Here is a 23,379-nt window from a genome sequence, read left to right on the forward strand (position 1 = left end):
GTGGGTGGGTGATGTGCAGGACTTTGTTAAGAGCAGGGTGGTTTGATTTAAATCAAATCGATTTAAATCAAAATTTTAATCATGAATCATTAAGACTTGACTTAAATCTTGTTTTTTTTTAACAGAAAGGTTCAAGCTTGCTGGCATCCTCTTCATATTGATGACAACCAAAGGAAGGTTTCATATTTGGAATCATAAATCTTCAGAGTAGTTTTGACAGTTATATAAAAAATGACTGATTTGGTTCTACTCTTAGAAATACATTGACAGATAATGATGAAATGATGTTGTGGTTTATTAAGTTTAACGGTTTCTATTTGCACAGCATTTCTGCTTTACTTGATTGGAAGGAGAAAAAGAATCATTTCCTTCATCACAATTTAAACAATTTATTTCACCAAAGCAATAACATGATAGCATATGGATCCACATTTGTTAACTGATGTTAACAAACAACGTGGTGTTGTTTTTTTAAGACTGAGTTTTAGCACACATGAAAATCTTAAAAGAAATCCTTCTTTCCTGATGAACAGCCTTTGGACAATAATGTAACTCAAATAGAAAATCTTTAGGAAGGTTATTTCCTCCAAAAGCCTATCATTTTAAAAATCCAATTTAAATAAAAAAAAATCCGGTCCAAATGAAAAAAATCTTATTTTTTAAATATCATTGAATTTTATCCACCCTGGTTAAGAAAACAACATAGCAGCTGTGTTTGAAATCCAATGTGGCAGGGGGAAAGGGGTATAAGGGAAGGCATTCCAGCTTCTTATGGAATCAAAAGGAATTCGGGCAAAATCTGCTGCCATGTAGGCATGTGATTTGTACCTCCCTGGCACACAGGCCCAATATGGTTCCCACAAGGGATCTCCACCAGTGTCCCAGAAAGAACACAGATTTTCACATTTCCAGCAGCAGGTCTAGCTACAGTACAGTGGTCCCTTGGTTCTCAAACGCCAAAAACCCAGAAGGAAACGTTCTGGTTTCCGGACATTTTTCAGAAGCCAAAGGTCCAACACGGCTAAGACTCCCAGCCCGCTATCCTGCATATGCAGAGAGGGTCCACCCTTCTGTTCTGCCCTGAAGAGGAACAGCTGTCAAACCTGGACTTCCACAGCATGTCCTTCTTCGTTGTAGATTATATCCCCAAATTCTCATTTCCTCACACAGTCCTACCACGTGGGCTTGAAGGTACCATCTCCTTTTTTAACACCTCCGACAAACATTTGAGTTTTTTTTAGGCACCCCCAAACTTGGCCCTCCAGCTGTTTTGGGACTACAATTCCCATCATCCCTGGCCACTGGTCCTGTTAGCTAGGAATGATGGGAGTTGTAGTCCCCAAACAGCTGGAGGGCCAAGTTGGGCCATGCCTGCTTTATGAAAACCAGCGGTAGCTTCTTGGCTCCCCCTCTCCAAGGAAGATTGAATGGGCCAGGCGTGGCCAAACTGGGCCCTCTAGCTGTTTTGGCACTACGACTCCTATCATCCCTAGCACTCAGGACCAGTGGCCAGGGATGATGGGCATTGTAGTCCCAAAACAACAGGAGGGCCAAGTTTGGCTAACACTACTCTAGATCAGGCATGGCCAAATTGGATCCTCCAGCTGTTTGGGGACTACGACACCCATCATCCCTGACCACTAGTCCTGTTAGCTAGGGATGATGGGAGTTGAAGTCCCAAAACAGCTGGAGGGCCAAGTTTGAGGGTGTCTGGTTTAGGTTTTCCTCTCATTTTGAGGTTTCTACGGCGAACCCCTATTGTCTGTCCTTGCTATATCTTTCATTGAGTTGGAAGGAGAGGTTTAATAAGCGCATTGACCAGATGCAATGGCAGGCCCACATCAAATGTGTTAAAAATCATTGATTTTTATCCACCCTGGTGCCCCGTTACCTGAGGGATCTTGGCCATCAGCTGATAAAGTGGCGGCGCTTTTACTCCTAGCTAGGGAGGCCTGGGTGGGAGTGAGCAGCCGGCTGAGCACGTTGCTCTCCAGAGGACTGACCTGGGAACGGCGAGCTGGAGGGCAGGAAGAAACCAAAGAGGATTGCAACAGAAAATCCAAAAACAAAGCAAGCAGCCTAACGAAGGAAAGGATGGGGGGGGGCTATGGCAAGCCAAAGTGCATTTAGAAAGAAAGAACATTGTGGAGAGACAGCAAGAGACACCGTACACTCACGTAAGATTTAAAACACACTATTCTTAAGGGAACCTCAATAATTAAAAAAAAAAATGTAAAGCCCAATTTATATCAAAGCAAGAAACAGGTAAAAATAGATGTTTTAAAAATCTGTTTTGCAGCCACCCTGCACTGCTAGTACACAATTGACACACATACAGTCCTCCTGCGGAAGCCCCACTGATGTTAAGTATGCCTGCATATTTCTTTTTTGTCTTAATGTAGTTAATGTAGTTAATGGTGGATTGGCATGCTTTACATTAACAGTGGACTACTGTTATATTTGAATATTAAACATTCTTATCAATAAGACCAGAGCTTATTTAAAAAATGGCTTTCATTAGCAACCAATTTTCCCACTTCTCCTGTTTTTTGTGGAGTGGGGTGGGGAGGAAATCTGTTTTTTGCACCTGTCTGCTCCGCTTGCAAACCTTTGGATTCTGGCTGCTCAGAATTCGGAGGAACTTTGTTATTCAGTCTGTTTAATGAAGAACTTCTTTTATTTGAGCCTGCAAGGATAAAATTGTGCCACGATTAGCTTTGCATATAGTAGCATGTATATCAATCAAGCCAATAATGAAGATTGACAGAAGATGATCACACTCTTCAATTTGAATTGCAGTGCGTATAAATCTCAACGTAGATGGAAACAGAAAGCACATTCTCGATTAATTCAGAAAGCAATTATTTCTGGGTGGAAATTTCTCAACCACTTTTTTTTAATAGACAGGGCCAGTGAACTACCCTTTCTAATTGGCTACAACCCTGTATGCTTTGTAAATCCTCTATTTCACAAATAGACGGTCAGTATCCCAATGGTAATAATAATAATAATAATAATAATAATAATAATTATTATTATTATTATTATTATTATTATTATTATTATTATTATTATTATATATTTGTACCCATCCACTCTGGGTGGCTTCCAACAAATATTAAAATACATTAAAATATCACAGATTAAAAACTTCCTTAAACAGGGCTGCCTTCAGGTATTTTCCGAATGTCAGGTAGTTGTTTATCTCCTTGACCTCTGATGGGAGGGCGTTCCACAAGGTGGGCGCCACTACCGAGAAGGCCCTCTGCCTGGTTCCCTGAAACTTTGCTTCTCGCAGTGAGGGAACTGCTCAAAGGCCCTCGGCGCTGGATCTCAGTGTCCGGGCTGAACGATGGGGGTGGAGATGCTCCTTCAGGTATACAGGACCAAGGCCGTTTAGGGCTTTAAAGGTCAGCACCAACACTTTGAATTGTGCTCGGAAACGTACTGGGAGCCAATGTAGATCTCTCCGGACTGGTGCTACGTGGTCCCAGTCACCAGTCTAGCTGCCGCATTATGGATTAATTGCAGTTTCCGGGTCACCTTCAAAGGTAGCCCCACATACAGCGCATTGCAGTAGTCCAAGCAGGAGATAACTAGAGCATGTACCACTCTGGCGAGACAGTCCTCGAGCAGGTAGGGTTTCAGCCTGCGTACCAGATGGAGCTGGTAGACAGTCACCCTGGACACAGAATTAACCTGCGCCTCCATGGACAGCTGTGAGCCCAAAATGACTCCCAGGCTGCACACCTGGTCCTTCAGGGGCACAGTTACCCCATTCAGGACAAGTGAGTCCCCCACACCCGCTCGCCCCCTGTCCCCCCAAAACAGTACTTCCGTCTTGTCCGGATTCAACCTCAATCTGTTAGCCGCCATTAATCCTCCAACCGCCTCCAGGCACTCACACAGGACCTTCACCGCCTTCACTGGTTCTGATTTGAAAGAGAGGTAGAGCTGGGTATCATCCGCATACTGATGAACCCCCAGCCCAAACCCCCTGATGATCTCTCCCAGCGGCTTCATATAGATATTAAAAAGCATGGGGGAGAGGACGGAACCCTGAGGCACCCCACAGGTGAGAGCCCAGGGGTCTGAACACTCATCCCTCACCACCGCTTTCTGAACACGGCTCAGGAGGAAGGAGCAGAACCACTGTATAACAGTGCCTCCAGCTCCCAACTCCTCTAGACCGTCCAGAAGGATTATGGTCAATTGTGTCAAAGGCCGCTGTGAGATCCAGCAGAACTAGGAAACAGCTCTCACCTCTGTCCCTAGCCTGCCGGAGATCATCGACCAGCGCAACCAAGGCAGTTTCAGTCCCATGATGAAGCCTGAATCCCGATTAGAAGGGATCCAAATGGTCTGCATCCTCCAGGCGTACTTGGAGTTGTTCAGCAACCACCCACTCAATCACCTTGCCCAAGAATGGTAGATTCGAGACTGGGCGATAGTTGGCCATATTGGCTGGGTCTAAAGATGTTTTTTTTTAAGAAGCTGTTTAAAGACCGCCTCTTGCAGCGGGTCTGGGAAGACTCCCTCGCAGAGGGAAGCATTCACCACCCCGCAGAGCCCTTCCCCCAGCCCTTCCTGGCTCGCTTTTATTAGCCAAGATGGGCAAGGATCAAGGAGACAGGTGGTCAGTTTCACTCGTCCAAGCAGCCTGTCCACATCCTTGGAGGTAACAGATTGGAATTGATCCCACGCAACTTGACTAGACAGTACTCCAGCACTCTCCCGCCCCGGCCCTGCTCCCAAGGTGGAGTCTACCTCCTTCTGAATCTGAGCAACTTTATCTGCAAAAACTTTGCAAAAGCATTGCAGGAGATCTTGGGGTCCCTACCAGGCCCCGATGATGGTGATTGTGATAGATTGCGAACCACCTGGAAGAGTCTCCTGCTGCTGTTTTCTGCAGATGCAATAGAAACGGTGAAGAAGGTCCTCTTCGCCGTTGCCATTGCCACTTGGAAGGCTCAAAGTTGAGCTCTAGCCCATGTCCGGTCTGATTCAGAATGAGTTTTCCGCCACCAGCACTCTAGCCGTCTCAGCGACTGTTTCATCGCCCTCAGCTCTGGAGAAAACCACAGAGCTGTCCGGGCTCCATGCAATCAGAGAGGTCGCTTCGGAGCCAGACATTCAATAGCCCTGGTTAACTCCACATTCCAGTGGGCCACCAGGGAATCAGCTGAAAGGCCATCAACATGGGATAAAACATCCCCTACCACACTCTGGAAGCCAACTGGATCCATTAAGTACCGGGGGTGGACCATCCGAATCGGTCCCACCTCCCGGCAGAGGGGAAGGGTCGTGGAGACGTCCAGCTGCACCAGGAAGTGATCTGACCATGGCACTTCTTCTGTCCAACCCAGACAAGAATTCCAAAAAGAATGGGGAAAATGCAGAGAATAATTTACCAAACAGTGCCCCAAAATATACACCTGGACTTGTTTCAATTAATTTCTACAGGAGACTTCGCAGCTTTTTAAGTCATAATTAGGAAAAATTGTAACAATAGCATATAAAAGAAACAGTATACAAGAAGTAAATAAGGAGGCCATTTACAGGATAAAGGAATGGGTGGATATATGCACAGTCTGCTGGGTTAACTAAATGAGTAAAAAAGGGGGGAATTTAAGGACAAAATATCACAAAGAGGTTGTAAAGGTGGGAAAGCATACTGTGTTTTTGCTGTTTTGCAAACATACACTCACCCTTGCTGGGAGAATTCAGACGTGCTGCTGAGGATGAAAGGCGCTTATTGATGACAGTTTCCGCTTGCTTGAGGTTTGCTGAGGAGGTAGAGCGCTTGCTGCCTGAAAAAATGAATTATTACTTTAGCACAGGGTGGATTTAAGTTCTCAAACTGATTCTGTTCCGGAAATCGGTTCCAAAACCAAAGCATTCCAAAACCAAGGCACGCTTTCCCATGGAAAGGAATGCAAAACGGATTAATCTGTTCCAGACTTTGAAAAACAACCCCTAAAGGTAAGATTTCTTTATTGTCATTGTACAAGTACAACATTGTACAAGTGCAACGAAACTGAATGCCATCCCATAAAAACAAGACAAAAAACACATTTTCAGCCACACATGCACATACATACACACCCATCACAACTCTCCAAGGTCATATTATCTGGTTACAGCATTTAAGATGGTTATAGCTCTGGGGTAGAAACTATTTTTTAATCTATTAGAATGAATAATCTTTATTACGGTCTATTTGTTCTTGCTTAATTGTCCTATATCTCCTGCCCGGATGAGATGGATCCTGTAAAATATTGTTTACTTTTTAAAGGCAGTGGGAACTGTATAGTTTTTCCAAAGATGGGCCATTTGACATGAATTTTGCCATCTGACCTGCACTCTGTATATAAAGACTTGAGGAATGACATTATCACCTCTCTTTTATTGTCCATTCCGGGTCGCTCAACCACTGCCACAGTCTCCTTCCTCTTAGCAGATCAAGAGGAGCAGAGGACAGCAAAGCCTGCCAGGTTTTGAGCTGGGGCCATCAGAATAAGGTCCACAATTTGACTGCTGATTGAGGACCCCAAAGTGTTTTTTATACCATCGACTTTTGATTTCTGCTCTTTGTATTGCTGTTTTGTTGCTATGGCCAATGGCTGACACAAACAAAGATTCATTCATTCATTCATTTCAACTCTTAAGACACAGGGACAACTCCTAAAAGGATGTCAGCCTGGGACATGCAACTCTGGGGTCTCTGATTCAGTTCATAGAAATAGCAGGGTAGCAGACTGGGTGGGTGAACAGGTAGGCAGGTAAGGAGTTCCTATGGTGGAGGCAGCATCTAGGCTATATTACATCAGAGACCAGAAAATATTCCAAGGGGCCATGCCTAAGGTTTCCATGCAGTGTATACAATAACGAGCAAGCAGGTCATATGAATTATTTTGATCTCAAAGAGGAAGTAGCAAGTCAGCTGCATGCAAGCAATTGCCTGGTTAAGAGGAACACAGCTCTGCGCGGGTTATGGAAGGCCTCTAAGCAACGCTGTTTTAGACAGGAAGCTAACGTTGCTTAAATCCAGCTAGGGAAGGAGAATGCCAAGGCTGGTGGGGTTAGTTCAAATAATAGCAAGCAGGCAAATGGATCCTAGACCCACCTTCATCTGGAATTGGCGACTCTGTGAAATAAAGTTTGTAAACGAAAATCACAACAATGAAACAAGCATGAGAAAACAATCAGAAACAAGGAAAACAATCAGAAATGAGGGGCAACGTAGGATTAAGGTTCTTAATCTTAAATAACTGGCACTCTTATTGAACAACCCCATTACAAGATGTAACATTAGTTAAATCCCCAACCTGCCAGTACATAACAAGATAGGAAGCTGTCAGAGCATTGGGTGCACCTAGCTCAGTACTGCCAACACTGGTTGGCAGCACATCAGGCAGGGAACATTCCCAGCTCTACCTGAGATGCGATGTATTGAACCTTGGCTCTTCCAAATAATAATAATAATAATAATAATAATAATAATAATAATAATAATAATAATAATAATGTTAATATTTCTACCCCGCCAGGTGAATGAATGAATGAATGAATAATTAAATAAATAGCTGTTGTTGTTGTTGTCCGGAAAGGGAATTAGCCATGATAGCTAAGTGACTGTCCAGGAGTTCCTCTGAGTAGCCGTTGTGGGGTTGGCAAACAGCAATGGGAGGCTATTTCCTCCATGCACTAAACTGGGATTCCTGGAAGCAACTGGCTGGCCAATGCCAAAAACAAGATGACTGGATGTATTGTATTTTATTGTATTTTAATATTTTGTTGGAAGCCACCCAGAGTGGCTGGGGAAACCCAGCCAGATGGGTGGGGTATAATAATAATAATAATAATAATAATAATAATAATAATAATAATAATAATATATTATTATTATTATTATTATTATTATTATTATTATTATTATTATTATTATTATTATTATTGTTAGGGTCATTGGTCTGATCCAGCAAGTCTGCTCTTCTATTTTTATGACTGAGAATCAGTCACTAATCAAAATAACAATATCTGTACCCTGTACTCATTCAGATCTGACTCTGTACTCATTCCTTCCTGCAGGCCAACTTCAAAAATCAAACATTGACTCTAACAAGTATCTGCGAGATAATTGACATAGGAAAGCTAGCCAGTTTAAACAGGCCACATTTACTGAACCCTTCACCTTTACTTTTAAATCAAACCATACTTCATTTCCCATGCTCAGTTTTTCATACATCCAAAGCTGCCTTACAGGGAACCAGACTTGTGGTCTAATCCGGCCCAGCACTGACTACTCTGGCTGGCAGCATTTAAAAGACTATCTCAAATCTTAATAAATGTAGTATAAACACCGACAACTGGGAAACACCGGCCTGCGAGCACTCCAATTGGAGAACAGCCTTGACCAAAGGTGTCGTGGGCTTTGGAGACACTCGAACTCAGGACACGAGGGAGAAACGGGAAAAGAATAAATTTGAAAACAGAAGTAGAGAAAAGAATTGTATGGGACGCAAGCAAAGCAGTGATGAGGGGATTCCTCATAAGTGAAAAATCTAAAAAGAAGAAGCAACAAAATTTAGAAAAAGAAAGATTGTTGGGCTTAATAAAAGAAAAGGAAAAGAAATTAAGAGGGCACCCAAAAAATCAACAGATCCAGAAAGAAATAAAGTTCTTGCAGTCCCAATATGCAAAAATTTTAAATCAAGAAATAGAATGGAAGATTAAGTTTATGAGGCAGAGAACCTTTGATTCAGCCAACAAATGTGGGAGATTGTTAGCTTGGCAGCTAAAAAAGAGACAGAAATCGAATACCATCACCAATTTAACGGTTAATGATAAAAATGTGGAGAATCCTGAGGAGATCAGATGGTGCTTTCAAAAATTCTATAAGCAATTGTACAAGGAGGAGAAAGTAGAAGAGATTGAGACTGAACAATTCTTGGAGAAAAATGGATTGCAGAGAGTCCCAGAAGATAAAGCAACAATACTCAACCACCCAATTTCAACACAAGAGATGGAAGATGCTATTAATAACATGCAGATGGGAAAGGGCCCAGGACCAGATGGACTGACTGCAAAGTACTATAAGTCCTTGAAAGATTGGTTGATACAGCCGTTGAAGGAGGTATGCAATGGACTGTTGGAGGGAGGGAGGGCACCAGACTCATGGAAGGAGGCCTATATCACACTGATCTTGAAACAAGACTCTGATAAAACATCTATGAAAAATTACCGACCAATTTTGCTTTTGAATGTGGACTATAAAATCTTTGCTAATGTCATGGCCACGAGATTAAAAAGGGTGCTGAAGGACTATATCCACAAAGATCAAGCAGGATTTCTACCTGGAAGGCAGATAAATGGAAACACAAGGATCACTGTGGATATATTGGAGAGGCTGGAAACGAAGATAAACACTGATGCTGCATTGATGTTCATTGACGCAGAGAAGGCCTTTGACAATATTTCTTGGACTTTTATGAAGAAAAACTTAGAAAAGATGGGGGTCGGTCAACGATTTTTAAATGGCATTAATGCAATTTATACAGAACAGAAAGCAAAAATCATAATAAACAGTGTGATATCAGAGGAAATTAGAATCGAGAAAGGAACAAGACAAGGGTGCCCTATCGACTTCCGCTCCGGGTGGGAGGAAGATGGCCGAAAATTCCAACTCTCCCGAGTCTCACGGGGTAATTAGGGGCTGAGATGGGAGTAAATCAGCCTCCCGAAATCTTCCCAGAATCGGTGGGAAGAGCTGCCTCGTCCGCGATGCCCATTAACCCTGTCCCAACCTCTGAGGAGGGAGGGAAAGGGGGGTTTGGACGCATAGCCCCCGAGAGAACTTCGGCTCTCCCTGACGCCACTCTTCCTGCCCTGGGTTCCAGGACTTAAATGAATAATTCGGTAATGTTTTGGACTTGCTTCAGACAAGAAGGAGAAGAGATATTTTGCTTAAAAATCCAGCCACCGAGAAGATAAGAAGAAAAGAGGACTGTAACATTCTATCGGTATGTGGGAATGGAATGAAGGGGGGGGGAGCCTTGCTTCATGCTATGGAGTTTGGATATTTCTGTGGGCAAAACCCCCCTTGAAGAAACGCTCTTAGTATTTACAAGTGAGATTGGAGATAAACTGTGTGGAAAGGAATTTACGATATAATTACACCCCTGGCTGTTTGGTTGCCTCTTTACCTCTGTTAGAGACTTAGCCGACTTCTTGGAGTGTCTGGAGTGATTTATGACGCAGATTAATTAGAGGTCGACTGCAGCAGATCGGGCTGTGAAAGTCACAGAGAGTGGAAATGCCATAAACTATTTTAAAATGTACGGACTTATATATGGAAAGGCTCCCACTCTTGGAAAGACTTTGAAGCAGCCAGAATGATTTAAGCAAGCACAAAATATGGAATTCATCGAAGTTAAGTTAAGATGGCGACCGTTGAGATGGGACTTTTGGATAAGAACGAGAGGCGCCGCGCCAGGGGGGTGGAAAAGAGTATGGACATAAAATCCACACAGTCAGGATGGATTTTGGTTGTTTTATCTCACTTGTGAAAGCACTCAGTGGCATGAAAGAAAATGGAAAGAAGGACAACATCAGAAAAGAGATGGAAGACACCGGACTACGGAAGGCAATGAAATTAAGAGGATGATCGAGATCCTGATTGTCTGAAGCAAGGGAAGTCTTAAAAGAAAAATTTAATAATTCGGCAATTTATTTGGACTTATTTGGACTAATTGGGTTATATGGATTAATTGATATTTATAAATATATGATGTGATTTTTATGATTGGAAAAGCTAATAAAAATGATTTGGGGAAAAAAAGACAAGGGTGCCCTATCTCCCCACTGCTTTTTATTACGGTCCTGGAGGTCCTTCTGAATATGATTAGATCAGAGAAACAGATAAAAGGAATAAGGGTGGGGGAGAAAGAATATAAACTGAGAGCCTATGCGGATGATTTGATGTTATCCCTACAAGAACCAGAAAGCAGTGTTCCCAAAGCTTTAGAGATAATTGAACTATTTGGACATGTAGCAGGTTTTAAATTAAATAAAGCCAAAACTAAAGTATTGACAAAAAAATATGAATCCATTGCAGATACAGAAATTACATCAACGTACTGGACTGAACTTTGTTAAAAAGGTAAAATACCTAGGGGTAAATTTAACTTCGAAGAATCTGGACCTGTTCAAGAACAATTATGAAAAGTTATGGAATGAGATAAAAAGGGACTTAGAGACATGGTCAAGGTTGAAATTATCTTTGATGGGCAGAATTGCTGCTATAAAGATGAATGTGTGACCAAAGATGCTGTTTTTATTCCAAGTGATTCCAGTTATAGATAAGTTGGACTGGTTTAGGAAATGGCAAAAGGATCTGTCTAAATTTATATGGTAGGGGAAGAAACCCAGAATAAAATTTAAAATTCTGACAGACTCTAAGGAAAGAGGGGGATTCGCCCTCCCAGATTTAAGAATTTATTTTGAAGCAGCAGCCTTTTGTTGGTTGAAGGATTGGTTCAAGTTGGAAGATGTATTGGACTTGGAGGGACATGATAATGTATTTGGTTGGCACGCTTATCTTTGGTATGACAAGGTAAAAGCCCACAAAGCTTTTAAGAACCATATTATTATAAAGTCCTTGTACCAGGTCTGGATGCGGAACAAAGATTTACTGGAGAAAAAGACCCCTAGATGGATATCGCCAGTAGAGGCCAAGGTCTATAAAAGGCCAAATATGTCTGCAAAGTGGTTAAAATATGTGGATATACTGCAACAAGAAGGTCAGACTTTTAAGTTAAAAAGCTATGAGCAAGTCAAGGAGGAGGTTACCGACTGGTTGCAGTACCACCAAATAAATGAAATTTTTAAGTTGGACAGGAAAATTGGCTTTCAATTAGAAAAATCTAAGAACTAATTGAACAGAACTCTAAAAACCTTTCCAGAATGTATAACTTGTTGCTAGAGTGGCATACGAAAGATGAAATGGTTAAATCAGTAATGATAGACTGGGCGAAAGATGTTGGACATAATATTATGATGGATGACTGGGAAAGGTATGGAAGGAAGGTATCAAATTTACAGCAAGCAATGTACTAAGAGAGAATATTATGAAAATGATATATAGATGGTATTTGACACCAGTGAAGTTAGCTAAGATGTATCATGGTTCAAGTAATTTATGCTGGAAATGTAAAAATGTGGAAGGTACCTTCTATCATATGTGGTGGACATGCCCAAAAGTGAAGGCTTTCTGGGAGAAAATTTACAATGAACTTAAAAAAGTGATGAAAGTTGCTTTCATTAAGAAACCAGAGGCCTTCCTGCTGGGCATGACCAACCATGAGATACCCAGGAAAGATAAAGTGTTTTTTATGTATGCCACAACAGCTGCTAGAATTTTGATTGCTAAAAACTGGAAAGGGGAAGAGCTCCCGATAGTAGAAGATTGGCAGATTGGCAGAAAGTTAATGGACTTTATGGAACTCGCGAAACTCCGAGACCAGAGGGAGGAGAAGGTGCAGGAAGATTGGAAGAAATTTAAAGAATACTTAAAACAACGTGAAAAATTGGACATTTGAAGCAAAATCAGTTAATTTAAGTGGCTTAATTTAAGTGACGTGTGGGTCCAGAATCAGCCTCCACAGTCCCATAAAGGGGATTGCCGAAGAAGAAGAGGAGGAGGAGCAGGAGGAGGAGGAGGAGGAGGAAAGAAGAAGGTGAGGAAAAGAGGAAGAGGAGGAAAGAAGAAGAGGAGGAGGAGGAGGAGGAGGAGGAGGGGAGGAAGAAGAGGAGGAGGAGGAGGAGGAGGGGGAGAAGAAGAAGAAGAAGAAGAAGAAGAAGAAGAAGAAGAAGAAGAAGAAGACGACTCTGGCTGGCAGCGTTTCTCCAGGCCGACAGAAAGGCAGCCGCAGACACCTACCCGGCTTGCCGTCCAAATCGGTCACAGAGCCGCCCCAGGACCATCTCTTCTGTCGAGTTTCCAGCCGCTGGCTCCGCTCCAGGGTCCGATGCAGCACCGCTTCATAGTGCTCCTGTTGATCAAAAAATCTCTGGAGTTAGGCAGCGGGAACTGTGAGCACGTTACTCTCTGGAAAATTATTATGATGAATGCATATATAATAATACATGACAAATATAAACAGAAAATACAATTATGAGGTTAAAAATGAGAAGAGACAAATGTTCCAACCTTAGTTTTAATAGTTAAGGAATACAAAATTTTAAGCAGAAGAAACAGATATGTTATAAACCAGGAAGGGAAGTTGGGGGAAGTCGCGGGGGGGGGGGGTTTCACTGAAATTGTAAAAAATAATTTGAATGCTTGATTATGATAAAATGTCTTTAATGAAATTATATATATATCCATATCTATATCTCTGTCAATATATAGATACAGCTATAGATATAAAATATATGCAATAATAATAATAATAATAATTTATTGTTTATACCTCACCCATCTGGCCGGCTTCCCCCAGCTACTCTGGGTGGCTCCCAATCGAATATTAAAAACAAAATACAACATTAAACATTAAAAACTTCCCTAAACAGGGTGAGAATCCCTCCCCGGAGGACTTTTAGCAGGGTGGGAAAAAATCAATAGTGTAAATCAGATTTTTTTAATTTAAAGTCTTAAGCTTAGACAAGCTTAAATATTCTTTAAGCTTGTTTGTTTCCACGCTCAAATAATTTTTTTTGAAAAACTACTATGATAGCAAAAATCCCTTGGCAGACCTTGAATGATTCTTGTAATGTATAGATCAGGGGTGGCCAACTCCCAAGAATCTGTGATCTACTTTCAGAATTAAAATCTGGCAGTGATCTACCCCGCTTTTTTGGGTTCAGCTCAAAGTTGTTGACCTTTTTTTGGGAGGAGGAAAGCCCTGTTTTTAGGGAGAAGGAAAGGAGTATGTAACTAATTTTGCTTTGAGTTCTTTGAGCTTAAGTTTAGGAATTTCACTTTTTCCTTTTTCTGTGTAGTGTACATGTATAAATTTTGACATGGTAAATTGTTGTGTAAATATGTGCTGGATGTTTAATAAATATTTATATATATATAAAGAAACAAACTTGGGCTCCATGATCACTGCAGATGGTGACAGCGAAATTAAAAGACGCCTGCTTCTTGGGAAGAAAGCAATGACAAACCTAGACAGCATCTTAAAAAGCAGAGACATCACCTTGCCGACAAAGGTCCGTATAGTTAAAGCTATGGTTTTCCCAGTAGTAATGTATGGAAGTGAGAGCTGGACCATAAAGAAGGCTGAGCGCCGAAGAATTGATGCTTTTGAATTATGGTGCTGGAGGAGACTCTTGAAAGTCCCATAGACTGCAAAAAAGATCAAACTTATCCATCCTTAAAGAAATCAGCCCTGAGTGCTCACTGGAAGGACAGATCCTGAAGTTGAGGCTCCAGTACTTTGGCCACCTCATGAGAAGAGAAGACTCCCTGGAAAAGACCCTGCTGCTACTGAGGAGAGAGAAAGGCTGCTTCCCGCTCAGCAGCTGATTGCAAGAGATCGGCAAGCCAGGTAAGAGATGCTAGCAATAAAGGAGGCTGCCTGGGAGAGGGGAGGTAAAAGCACATGGATCCTCAGGATTTTTGCACTGGGTCACCCCAAATTCACCATCAGATCACATAGCATGTCCATGGCTACAGGCTGCACCAAAAAAATCACGCATCCACTGTTTCGTGGGGCCGCAATGGTGCAAAAACGTGGTTACAAAGCACAGATCCACATAGATCCTCAAGATTTTTGCATTGTGTCTCCCCGAATTCACCATCAGATCACATAGCATGTCCATGGCTACAGCTTGGACCAAAAAAAACCACGCATCCACTGTCTTGTGGGGCCACAATGGCGCAAAAACGTTGTATATTAATTTTTTTTAAAAACAGGTTTTATTGAAATCTCTTTAATACAAATAATAATACAAACACAGTCTACACAATTACAAAAGACAATTATACAAACACATCATTACGTACTGTAAGGTTTTCAGTGGTTGCTCATGAGGAATCAGGCGGACGCAGAACTTCTAAAAACTATGTTCTTTATTGTGCCGCTATTTACAGTGGAGCTATAATAAAGACGTCCAGCTCATCCCTCTGCAGAGTCCGGGAATGTCTGTTTCCGGTTCTTTGCCCAACATAAGAGGCGCGGGGTCCTGAACCCCCGCCTCCCCCCTCTACGTCCTTCCTCTCTGCCCAAACGGGGCGACGGAAAGGGTTCCTCTCCCGCTCTTCCAGCTTGGTGCAGAGGCTCTCCATCCCTGCCACAGCCCCTGCTCCAAATTCCTGTCTCCATCTCCCTCCCCCCACTGGAAGAGCGGTCGCTTCCTCCACTCAAGGAGGATGACGAACTGCTCAGCAGAGACGGGGGGACTCCCGGTACTGCAACCTCTCCAGGATCGCCTGCCGCTGCGGCGGGAGCGGTTTCCTGACACATACAATTACACAATCAAGTAAAAATAGAACTCAAAAAACGACAGAGAGAAAAAAGAAATAAAATAAAATAAAATGACTTCCTAAAGTTCTTTTTCGTGTCTCCTACTAAAGTTCTTGTCTATGCTTTATTTAATAATTCAAGTTTATTACAAAATATATTTATATACTTATCCGTCGTTATCCATAATTACCTTTCCCTGTATGTCAGTCATTCCAAGAAGATCACCAATTTCGTTTCTACTCCTTCTTTCTTTAAATATTCCTCCACAAATTTCCATTCTCCTATAATTTTTTGTTTCGAAATATTTCTAACTGCTGCTGAGATTTTTGCCAAGTTCATGAATTCTACTAATTTTAGGTGCCACTCCTGTATCGTTGGAACCTCTTCCCCTTTCCAATATTGGGCTAATAACATTCTAGCAGCTGCACACAAATATAGGAAAACATTTCTTCTATCTTCTTGTATTTCCTCCTGTATCAAACTCAATAACATTGTCTCTGGTGTTTTTTTAAAGCTGATTTTTAACATCTTTTTCATTTTTTCATATACCATATTCCAATACTTTTTAATTTTGACACAGGTCCACCAACAGTGAAAGTAATTACCAACTTTCTCCTGGCACTTCCAACATTTATCTGACTTTAATTTATATATTTTGGCCAATTTTTCAGGTGTTAAGTGCCATCTGTATACTAATTTTAGCATGTTTTCCCTTATTCGTGTGCAAGCCATAAATTTCATACTAATATTCCATAAATTATCCCACTGAGATCGGTAAATTGTTCTACCTATATATTGGGCCCACTTAATCATTACGCTTTTTACCTCTTCTTCCTTTAATTCATATTCCAACAGATATTTGTACAGTTTTGCGAGTGGCTTGTCCATACTTTCTAATAACAACTCTTGTAATTTTGATTTGTTCTCTACAAAGCCTATCTCTATATGCTTCTTAAATATACTCTGAATCTGGATAGAATTAAAGCAGCTTGCACAGTATTTTTTAATCTGTTCATACGGTTTTAATTTCCATTGATTCTCTTCTTTCACTAATAATTCCCGGTAAGTTATCCATCGACCTTCTTCTCCTTTCTGGTTTACTGCTGTCATTTCAAACGGAGAGGTCCACCAAGGTGTTTTTGGTTCTAGTATCTTTCTATAATCTGACCAGATTTTGAATTTTTTTACTATGTGATCTGTAAATTCTTTGCAACTACCCTTCTTCTCTTGTAACAGATATGTGTGCCAACCTGTTACGTTCCTGAAACCTTCCAAATCTAATAATTCTTTATCATACTGTAATACCCAATTCTTTATCCAACATAGGCCTGCTGACACATAGTATAATCTAAGGTCTGGTACCCCCCCATCCTCCTCTTGCTTTTGCGTCTGTCAGCACCCTATAATGAATTCTTGCCCTTTTCCCTCCCCATATGAATTTACTTAAGTCCCTTTTCCACATCTCAAAAGTCTCTTCCCCCCCCACACAATTGGTAGCATCTGGAATAGAAATAAAATCTTAGGTAAAACGGACATTTTTATTGCTGCTATCCTCCCCATCATGGATAAATTTAGATGATCCCATCTTTCAAAAAAAATTAATTTCCTTCCATATTTTAACATAATTATCCTCAAATAAATTTATATTGTTTGCCGAAATTGTTATGCCTAAATATTTAACTTTTTTCGTTATTTCCCAATTTGTCAATTGTTTTAATTCTATCAGCTCTCTCTCTATATTTTTCACAATTATCTTGGTTTTCTTCTCGTTAATTTTAAATCCCATTATTTCCCCATATTGTTGCAATTTGTATTTGACATCTATTAATGTATCCTGTGGATCTTCCAGCATTAATATGATATCATCCGCAAATGCTTTGATTTTATATATATTCTTTCCTATTCTTATTCTTTTTAAAACAAAATTAAAAATTAAAAAATTCCTTCCAGTAGCACCTTAGAGACCAACTAAGTTTGTTCTTGGTATGAGCTTTCGTGTGCATGCACACTTCTTCAGATACACTGAAACAGAAGTCACCAGACCAGGGGTCGGCAACCCGCGGCTCCGGAGCCACATGTGGCTCTTTTACACCTTTGCCGCGGCTCCGGGGCGGATACGCCCGTCCACTTCTCCAGCTGGCCAGCGGCAGCGGCCGCCCTCCAGCTGGCCGGCGACCCGCCCTCCGGAGGCTGAGGGCACTGCTGCTGTGCTGCTCTGCTCATGCGTCGTGCCTCGTTTCTGCCAGCGCAGGCGCAGCAGCAGACAGCAGCAGTTTCCCTCCGGAGGTGTGGCTGCTGCTGCTGGCTGCTGCGTCGAGGCGATGACGAGGTAGGCAGCTGCGGGCTGGGCCAGGGGCGGCGGGTGGCGGGGGAAGCCTTCTTTTTAAAAATGGTCGAGGAAGCGGCGCCTGTTTCCTTGCCGCTGCCTCCTTTCCAGGGCGCAAAGCTGGGCTGGCTGGGCAGAAACCGCCATCGAGCTCTCTGCCTGCCGCGGGCGGGGGGCTTTGCAACCCCCCAACGAGTCCCTTGGGGTGGGGGACTGGGACTGAGGAGGGGGAGTCCTCTGCCGCTGCTTCCTCAGGTGTGTTGCTTAGGCTGCCGGGCGGAGCGCGGGAGCGCAAGTTGGCCGCCTGCGCCGCGCCCTCCGGCTGTGGCCTCTCCAAAGTGGCCTCTCCAAACGTGCGGCACAAAGAGCGGCGCCTTGGCTTTGCCCCGGTTTGGTTGGGCAGCCTGTGGCTGGAGGAGATCCGGGGGATTCCTCCTCGGCGGCTGAAAGAGGGGCTTGTTCTCCCGCGCTTTCTTTTCTCCCAGTTCTAGGTCACACGACCCACAATAGCACTTCTTTAGTCTCCTTGCCGCACGCGCTCTGGCAACATTTCAGGCTCCGGCTTGCATAAAAACTGGGAAAGCTTTCTCTCGCTTCCTTCCCCCTCCCCCTCTCATTTCCTTCCCCCCTCCCCGCCCGATGCTGCTCTCCAACCACCTACCTGCTTGTCACGAGTTTCGACCCCCCCCCCACTCCTTGGAAGGGTTTGATTATTGGAGCTGAGCTTGTCCCCTGCTGAGGTAAATGACTTATTGCTCTGCTTCGACCCGGGGGGGGGGGGGCTGGTAAAGAAAACCAAACCTGCGTAACTTATGCAGAGGCAGAATTTACTAGGTGGGGGAGAAGCCCCTGTTGTGACTTCCAGGCGTTTGGAAGCACGGACAGCCCACCAAAAAGAAAACTTGTGAAAATGTTTCCTTCGTGAGGACAAGGAGTAATAGGGGTGGAGATGGGCCGAAAGTCCAAAGGAAATGATTTCTTGAAGGGGGAGGATGTACTACGGGAGGCAGAATAAAGGGCTGATTGTCACAGAGACATGGGTAGGAGAATGACGCCCCAAAAGGTTGCAGTTTTTCCTCTGTCCTGAGTGTGTGTTAGGGGAGCCTTGACAAAGCACCTGTTGGCGTGGAAGAGAGGAGTCCTAACTTGGATCTGTGTTCATGTGCAAAATCTATCGCCATTGTCATTAAGGGGACAGGGAACTCCCCTAAAAAGGTTTGAACACTATGAACTACTACAGCCACCTGTATGCAAGTCAGCACAAACATCACAGGCTTCTCTGGTGCAATTCTGTGCTTTATTTAGCAAGAGAGGGGGTTGGAAGAGGTGAGCATAGCCTCTGGTCTGGAATATTAAGGGTAAAAGACACTAAGATTATTGTAAAAGCCAGCAGTCTTCAATTAGACATGGGACAAACATTTAACACAAGTGTGCAGTTGAGGACTCATTTTTTTAAAAAAACAACAACAAATCAAATATTTGTATGCTGTTGCAACCCACCTTGGATCAGGCTGTGACCTGGTAGTGGTCCCCAGGATGGATAAAAATGAATGATTTTTTAAAAAAATAAATTAAAAAATTGATTTTTTATTTAAATCAAAAAAAATTATTTAAATCGGATTTTTTAAAATTTAAATCAGATTTTTTTAAAATAAAATGCAGTGTTATATTTGTTTTAAATGTCACAATTGTTTTGCAGCTCCCAGTTTGTTTGTTTTCCTTTGGAAACGGGTCTAAGTGGCTCTTTTTGTCTTAAAGGTTGCAGACCCCTGCACCAGACCCTTAAATATAGTGAGGGAGTGGGGAGATTGATTTACAGTATCACCAATCCTTATTCTATTTATCATTTAATTTTCCATTTTTTTAATTGCCAAGCAAGGAAGGAATTTTTTTATTTTGTTTCAACTATGGCAGACCAACATGGCTACCTACCTGTAACTAATCTTGTTTAAAATAGACAGAAGGATAAAAGGTTAGAAAGAATCAGAAGGGGAAGTTAGGTGGGGGGAAAGGAATGTATGTTTCTTTCTTTCTGTGATTTATGTTGATGGATTATGTTGATTAAATTGTCAAACCATACACACACACCGATATAGATAGATAGATAGCAAAAGATCTTCCAAATTCACTAGTTGTGAACTGAATCAGTCCGAATGGAATGATTAATGGAGCATTGTAATTGCAACCACTTCTAGATATTTTTAAGGGAGGCAATGACCAACCTGTTAATATGAAAAAACACTGTTCTAAGGATAACGTATTGATATGCATAGAATAGGCATGTCAAGATGTTCGAAACTAAGGCAAAAGTAATAACAGCTATACATTGATTCTTACAAGACACAATGTTAAAGCATTTATAACATACAAGATGTCGGGTTGCGGTGGAGGGAAGCCACACGGGTGTAAATGATAATTTTTTATTTTTGTGTATATGGATTTTGTTTTTCGTATTTCTTTCTTGTTTTTTTCCCTTGATTAATAAAAATTTAGTTTACATATATACACAAGATGCAATGAAGGGAATGTGGGCATTGTGACGACTTCCAAGTTGTCCCTTATGCCAGGGACATCCAACTCCCAAGAGACAGTGATCTACTTCAGGGGGCGAGGACTGGCGGTGAGCTACCCATTTTTTAGGGGGGGTGTTCAGAGTTGTTGAGCTTTTATTTAGGGGGCAGACCAAAGTTGTTGAGTTTTTTTAGGGGGGCAGGTCAAGGTTGCTGACCTTTTTGGGGGGCAGGTCAAAGTTGTTGAAGTTTGGTTGAAGATTTATTGTATTTTATTGTACAGTATTTTAATATTTTGTTGGAAGCCGCCCAGTGTGGCTGGGGAAACCCAACCAGATGGGTGGGGAAGAAATAATAAATTGTTGTTGTTGTTGTTGTTGTATTTTTTTCCTTTCTCAGCAAAGTTGTATATGGAGTTTGTACATGGAGTTTGTATGCAGGTTACATTGTGTATTCTTATGTATGTAATGGTTGAATGCTTAATAAAGATTTTTAAAAATTAAAACAAAAATAAAACGGAAAGTGCAAGGAATTGCAATAAATTACGCCTGGCTGGTTGGACGCCCCAGCTATAACCAGTGCCACCATCATAGTGTCTCTCTAATGCAGGCATGGCCCAACTTGGCCCTCCAGCTGTTTTGAGACTACAACTCCCATCGTCCCTGCCCACTGGTCCTGTTAGCTAGAGACGATGGGAGTTGTAGTGTCAAAACAGCTAGAGGGCCAGCATTCAGCTCTACAATACCTTGTCTTCCTCCAGCTTTTGTTTCCGCTTTTCCTCTACTGCTACTCTCCTTTGTTGCTCCTTCAACTTCTGTTCCTTCAGCCGTCTCTGCCTCTCCTCCATTTGCTTCTCGTACTGGAGCTTGGCCTTCTTCTCCTTTTCCAATATCTGAGTTTCTTTGGCCGCTGCACATTTCAACCAGGGTGGATAAAAATCAATAATTTTTTAAAAAGTAAATTTTTAAAAACTGGATTTTTAAAATTTAAATCGGATTTTTAAAATAAAATGCTTTTGGAGGAAAAATCTTTCAGAATGTAGTTTACTATTTAAGTGATATTTTCCCCCTGTATGTGTTGTCTGTGAAGTTCACAGGCATATCACTGTTCAATACAGGGTGGGTAAAAATCAATGGTTTTTTTTAATTTAAAAAAATCTGATTTTGTTAATTTAAATCAGATTTTTTTTATTTAAATCGGTTTTTTAAAAATTTAAAAATTTAAAAATTTCTAAAGATTTTCTATTTAAGTGGCATTCTAGTCCAAAGGCAATTATTCATCAGAAAATAATGATATTTTTAAAGTTTTTCATGTGTGCTAAAACTAAGTTGTTGTTATTTTTAAACTGTTTAACCACATCAGTTAACAATCATGGATAAATATGCCATAAAGCTATTTTTAGTTAAATAAATTGTTTAAATGGTAATGAAGGAAATGAGTCTTTTTCTCCTTCCAATCAAGTACAGCAGAAAAGCTGTCCAAATGGAAGCAAAATTTTAAAAAAAATCCTTCCAGTAGCATGCACACAAAATTCCTTTCGTGCATGCACACGAAAGCTCATACCAATACTATAACAAACTTAGTTGGTCTCTAAGGTGCTACTGGAAGGAATTTTTTTATTTTTTATTTTGTTTCAACTATGGCAGACCAACACGGCTACCTGCAAATAGAAGCAGTTAATTCATTAAACCTCACCATCATTTCATCATTATCTGTCAATGTATTTCTAAGAGTAAAACTATATCAGTCATGTCTGATAAAACTGTCGAAACCACTCTGAAAATTTATTCTTCCAAAAAGGAAACCTTCCTCTGCTTGTCCAGATTAAGAGGATGCCAACAAGGCTGAACCTTTCTGTAAAAAAGATGATTTAAATCATGTCTTACTGACTAGTGATTTAAATCAGGTCTGGCTGGCTAGTGATTTAAATCAATTTGATTGAAATCAGATCCACCCTGTCTGCCACACAAAGGCAAAGAGGTTGCACTGCGTATTCACAAGAATTTTTTATCTGTACTTTTAAATATAGTCATACCTCATGTTGCGTACGTTCTGTGCTGCGTACGTTCGGGATACGCACTCCTACACCCCAGAAATGTTTTCCGGAGCGCGCAACCGCCGGATGCGCAGAACTCTTCTGTGCACTTCGCGCATGCACAGAAGCGTTCAAATCGATCAACTTCCCGTTTTTCAGGGGGGGTTGTGTGCATTCGAGTTACACCCTCCGGCGTTACGCAGTGACGCGGAACGGATCGCATGCGTAACCCGGGGTTCCACTTATATGCCTACCTTGCTGCTTCTCACGCTCCTCTCTCCGTTCCCTGGCCAGCCTTTGCCTCTCTTCTGTTCTCAAAGTGGAACCATCGATCACTGGAAAGGACGGCAAAGTTGAACTGGTTACAGGGCTGAGATTTCTGGAGGAACAAGTGACCAATGGGCGCAATTTTCTTTTCCCAGGAGTACAACTCCATCCTGACGTGTAGGGATACCGGTTAACATGGGAATTAGGGTGGTTCATGAAAAGCTCTTTTTTGAAAATGTCTGCTCCAAAGGTCTTCTCTTACTACACTAGGGGGTTATATAGCTCAGTGTTTTTCAACCACTGAGATGTTGCCTGGTGTGCCGTGGGAAAAATTCCAGCCAGAATATCAGCTTTGTGTTCAGCCAAACAGGCCCTGGTTGCGCACTGAATAAAGTATTTTATAATTTTTCATATTTCTGTTTACTTACTATTTCATAATAAAGTAATTATAAAATACTTTCTTTGTGTTTATTTGATTCCTATTCAAGAGAATTACTTTATATATAGTAAATATAAGCACAGAGTTAAATTTTTTAACATTTTCTAATGGTGGTGTGCCTCGTGATTTTTTCCATGAAACAAGTGTGCCTTTGCCCAAAAAAGGTTGAAAAACACTGATATAGCTATATCTGAAATTTCCTGCCTATGGCGAAACAAAATAGAAAATTCTTTCCAGTAGCACCTTAGAGACCAAACTCAGTTGGTCTCTAAGGTGCTACTGGAAAGAATTTTCTATTTTGTTTCGACTATGGCAGACCAACACGGCTACCC

General features: G+C 41.7%; 1 protein-coding gene across 3 annotated transcripts in view; it reads right to left on the bottom strand.

Annotated features, from left to right (window-relative positions):
* MAP7D3 (MAP7 domain containing 3) overlaps nucleotides 1–23,379 on the bottom strand; it is an 85,186-nt gene that overhangs the window by 46,940 nt on the left and 14,867 nt on the right. Inside the window, exons 3-9 of one of the 3 annotated variants that reach the window (XM_033137407.1) lie at nucleotides 22,596–22,676; nucleotides 21,052–21,215; nucleotides 12,941–13,052; nucleotides 7,127–7,147; nucleotides 5,709–5,810; nucleotides 2,609–2,686; nucleotides 1,892–2,017 (exon numbers count right to left, since the gene is read on the bottom strand). In XM_033137407.1, coding sequence (XP_032993298.1) covers nucleotides 1,892–2,017; nucleotides 2,609–2,686; nucleotides 5,709–5,810; nucleotides 7,127–7,147; nucleotides 12,941–13,052; nucleotides 21,052–21,215; nucleotides 22,596–22,676 — 684 coding nt within the window. Of the gene's footprint in view, nucleotides 1–1,891; nucleotides 2,018–2,587; nucleotides 2,687–5,708; nucleotides 5,811–7,126; nucleotides 7,148–12,940; nucleotides 13,053–21,051; nucleotides 21,216–22,595; nucleotides 22,677–23,379 lie in introns of all 3 variants that reach the window. The other 2 variants (XM_033137406.1, XM_033137408.1) reach the window with 2 other exon arrangements.

The sequence above is a fragment of the Lacerta agilis genome, chromosome Z, assembly GCF_009819535.1.
Source record: "Lacerta agilis isolate rLacAgi1 chromosome Z, rLacAgi1.pri, whole genome shotgun sequence".
NCBI classification, from domain to species: Eukaryota; Metazoa; Chordata; class Lepidosauria; order Squamata; family Lacertidae; genus Lacerta; species Lacerta agilis.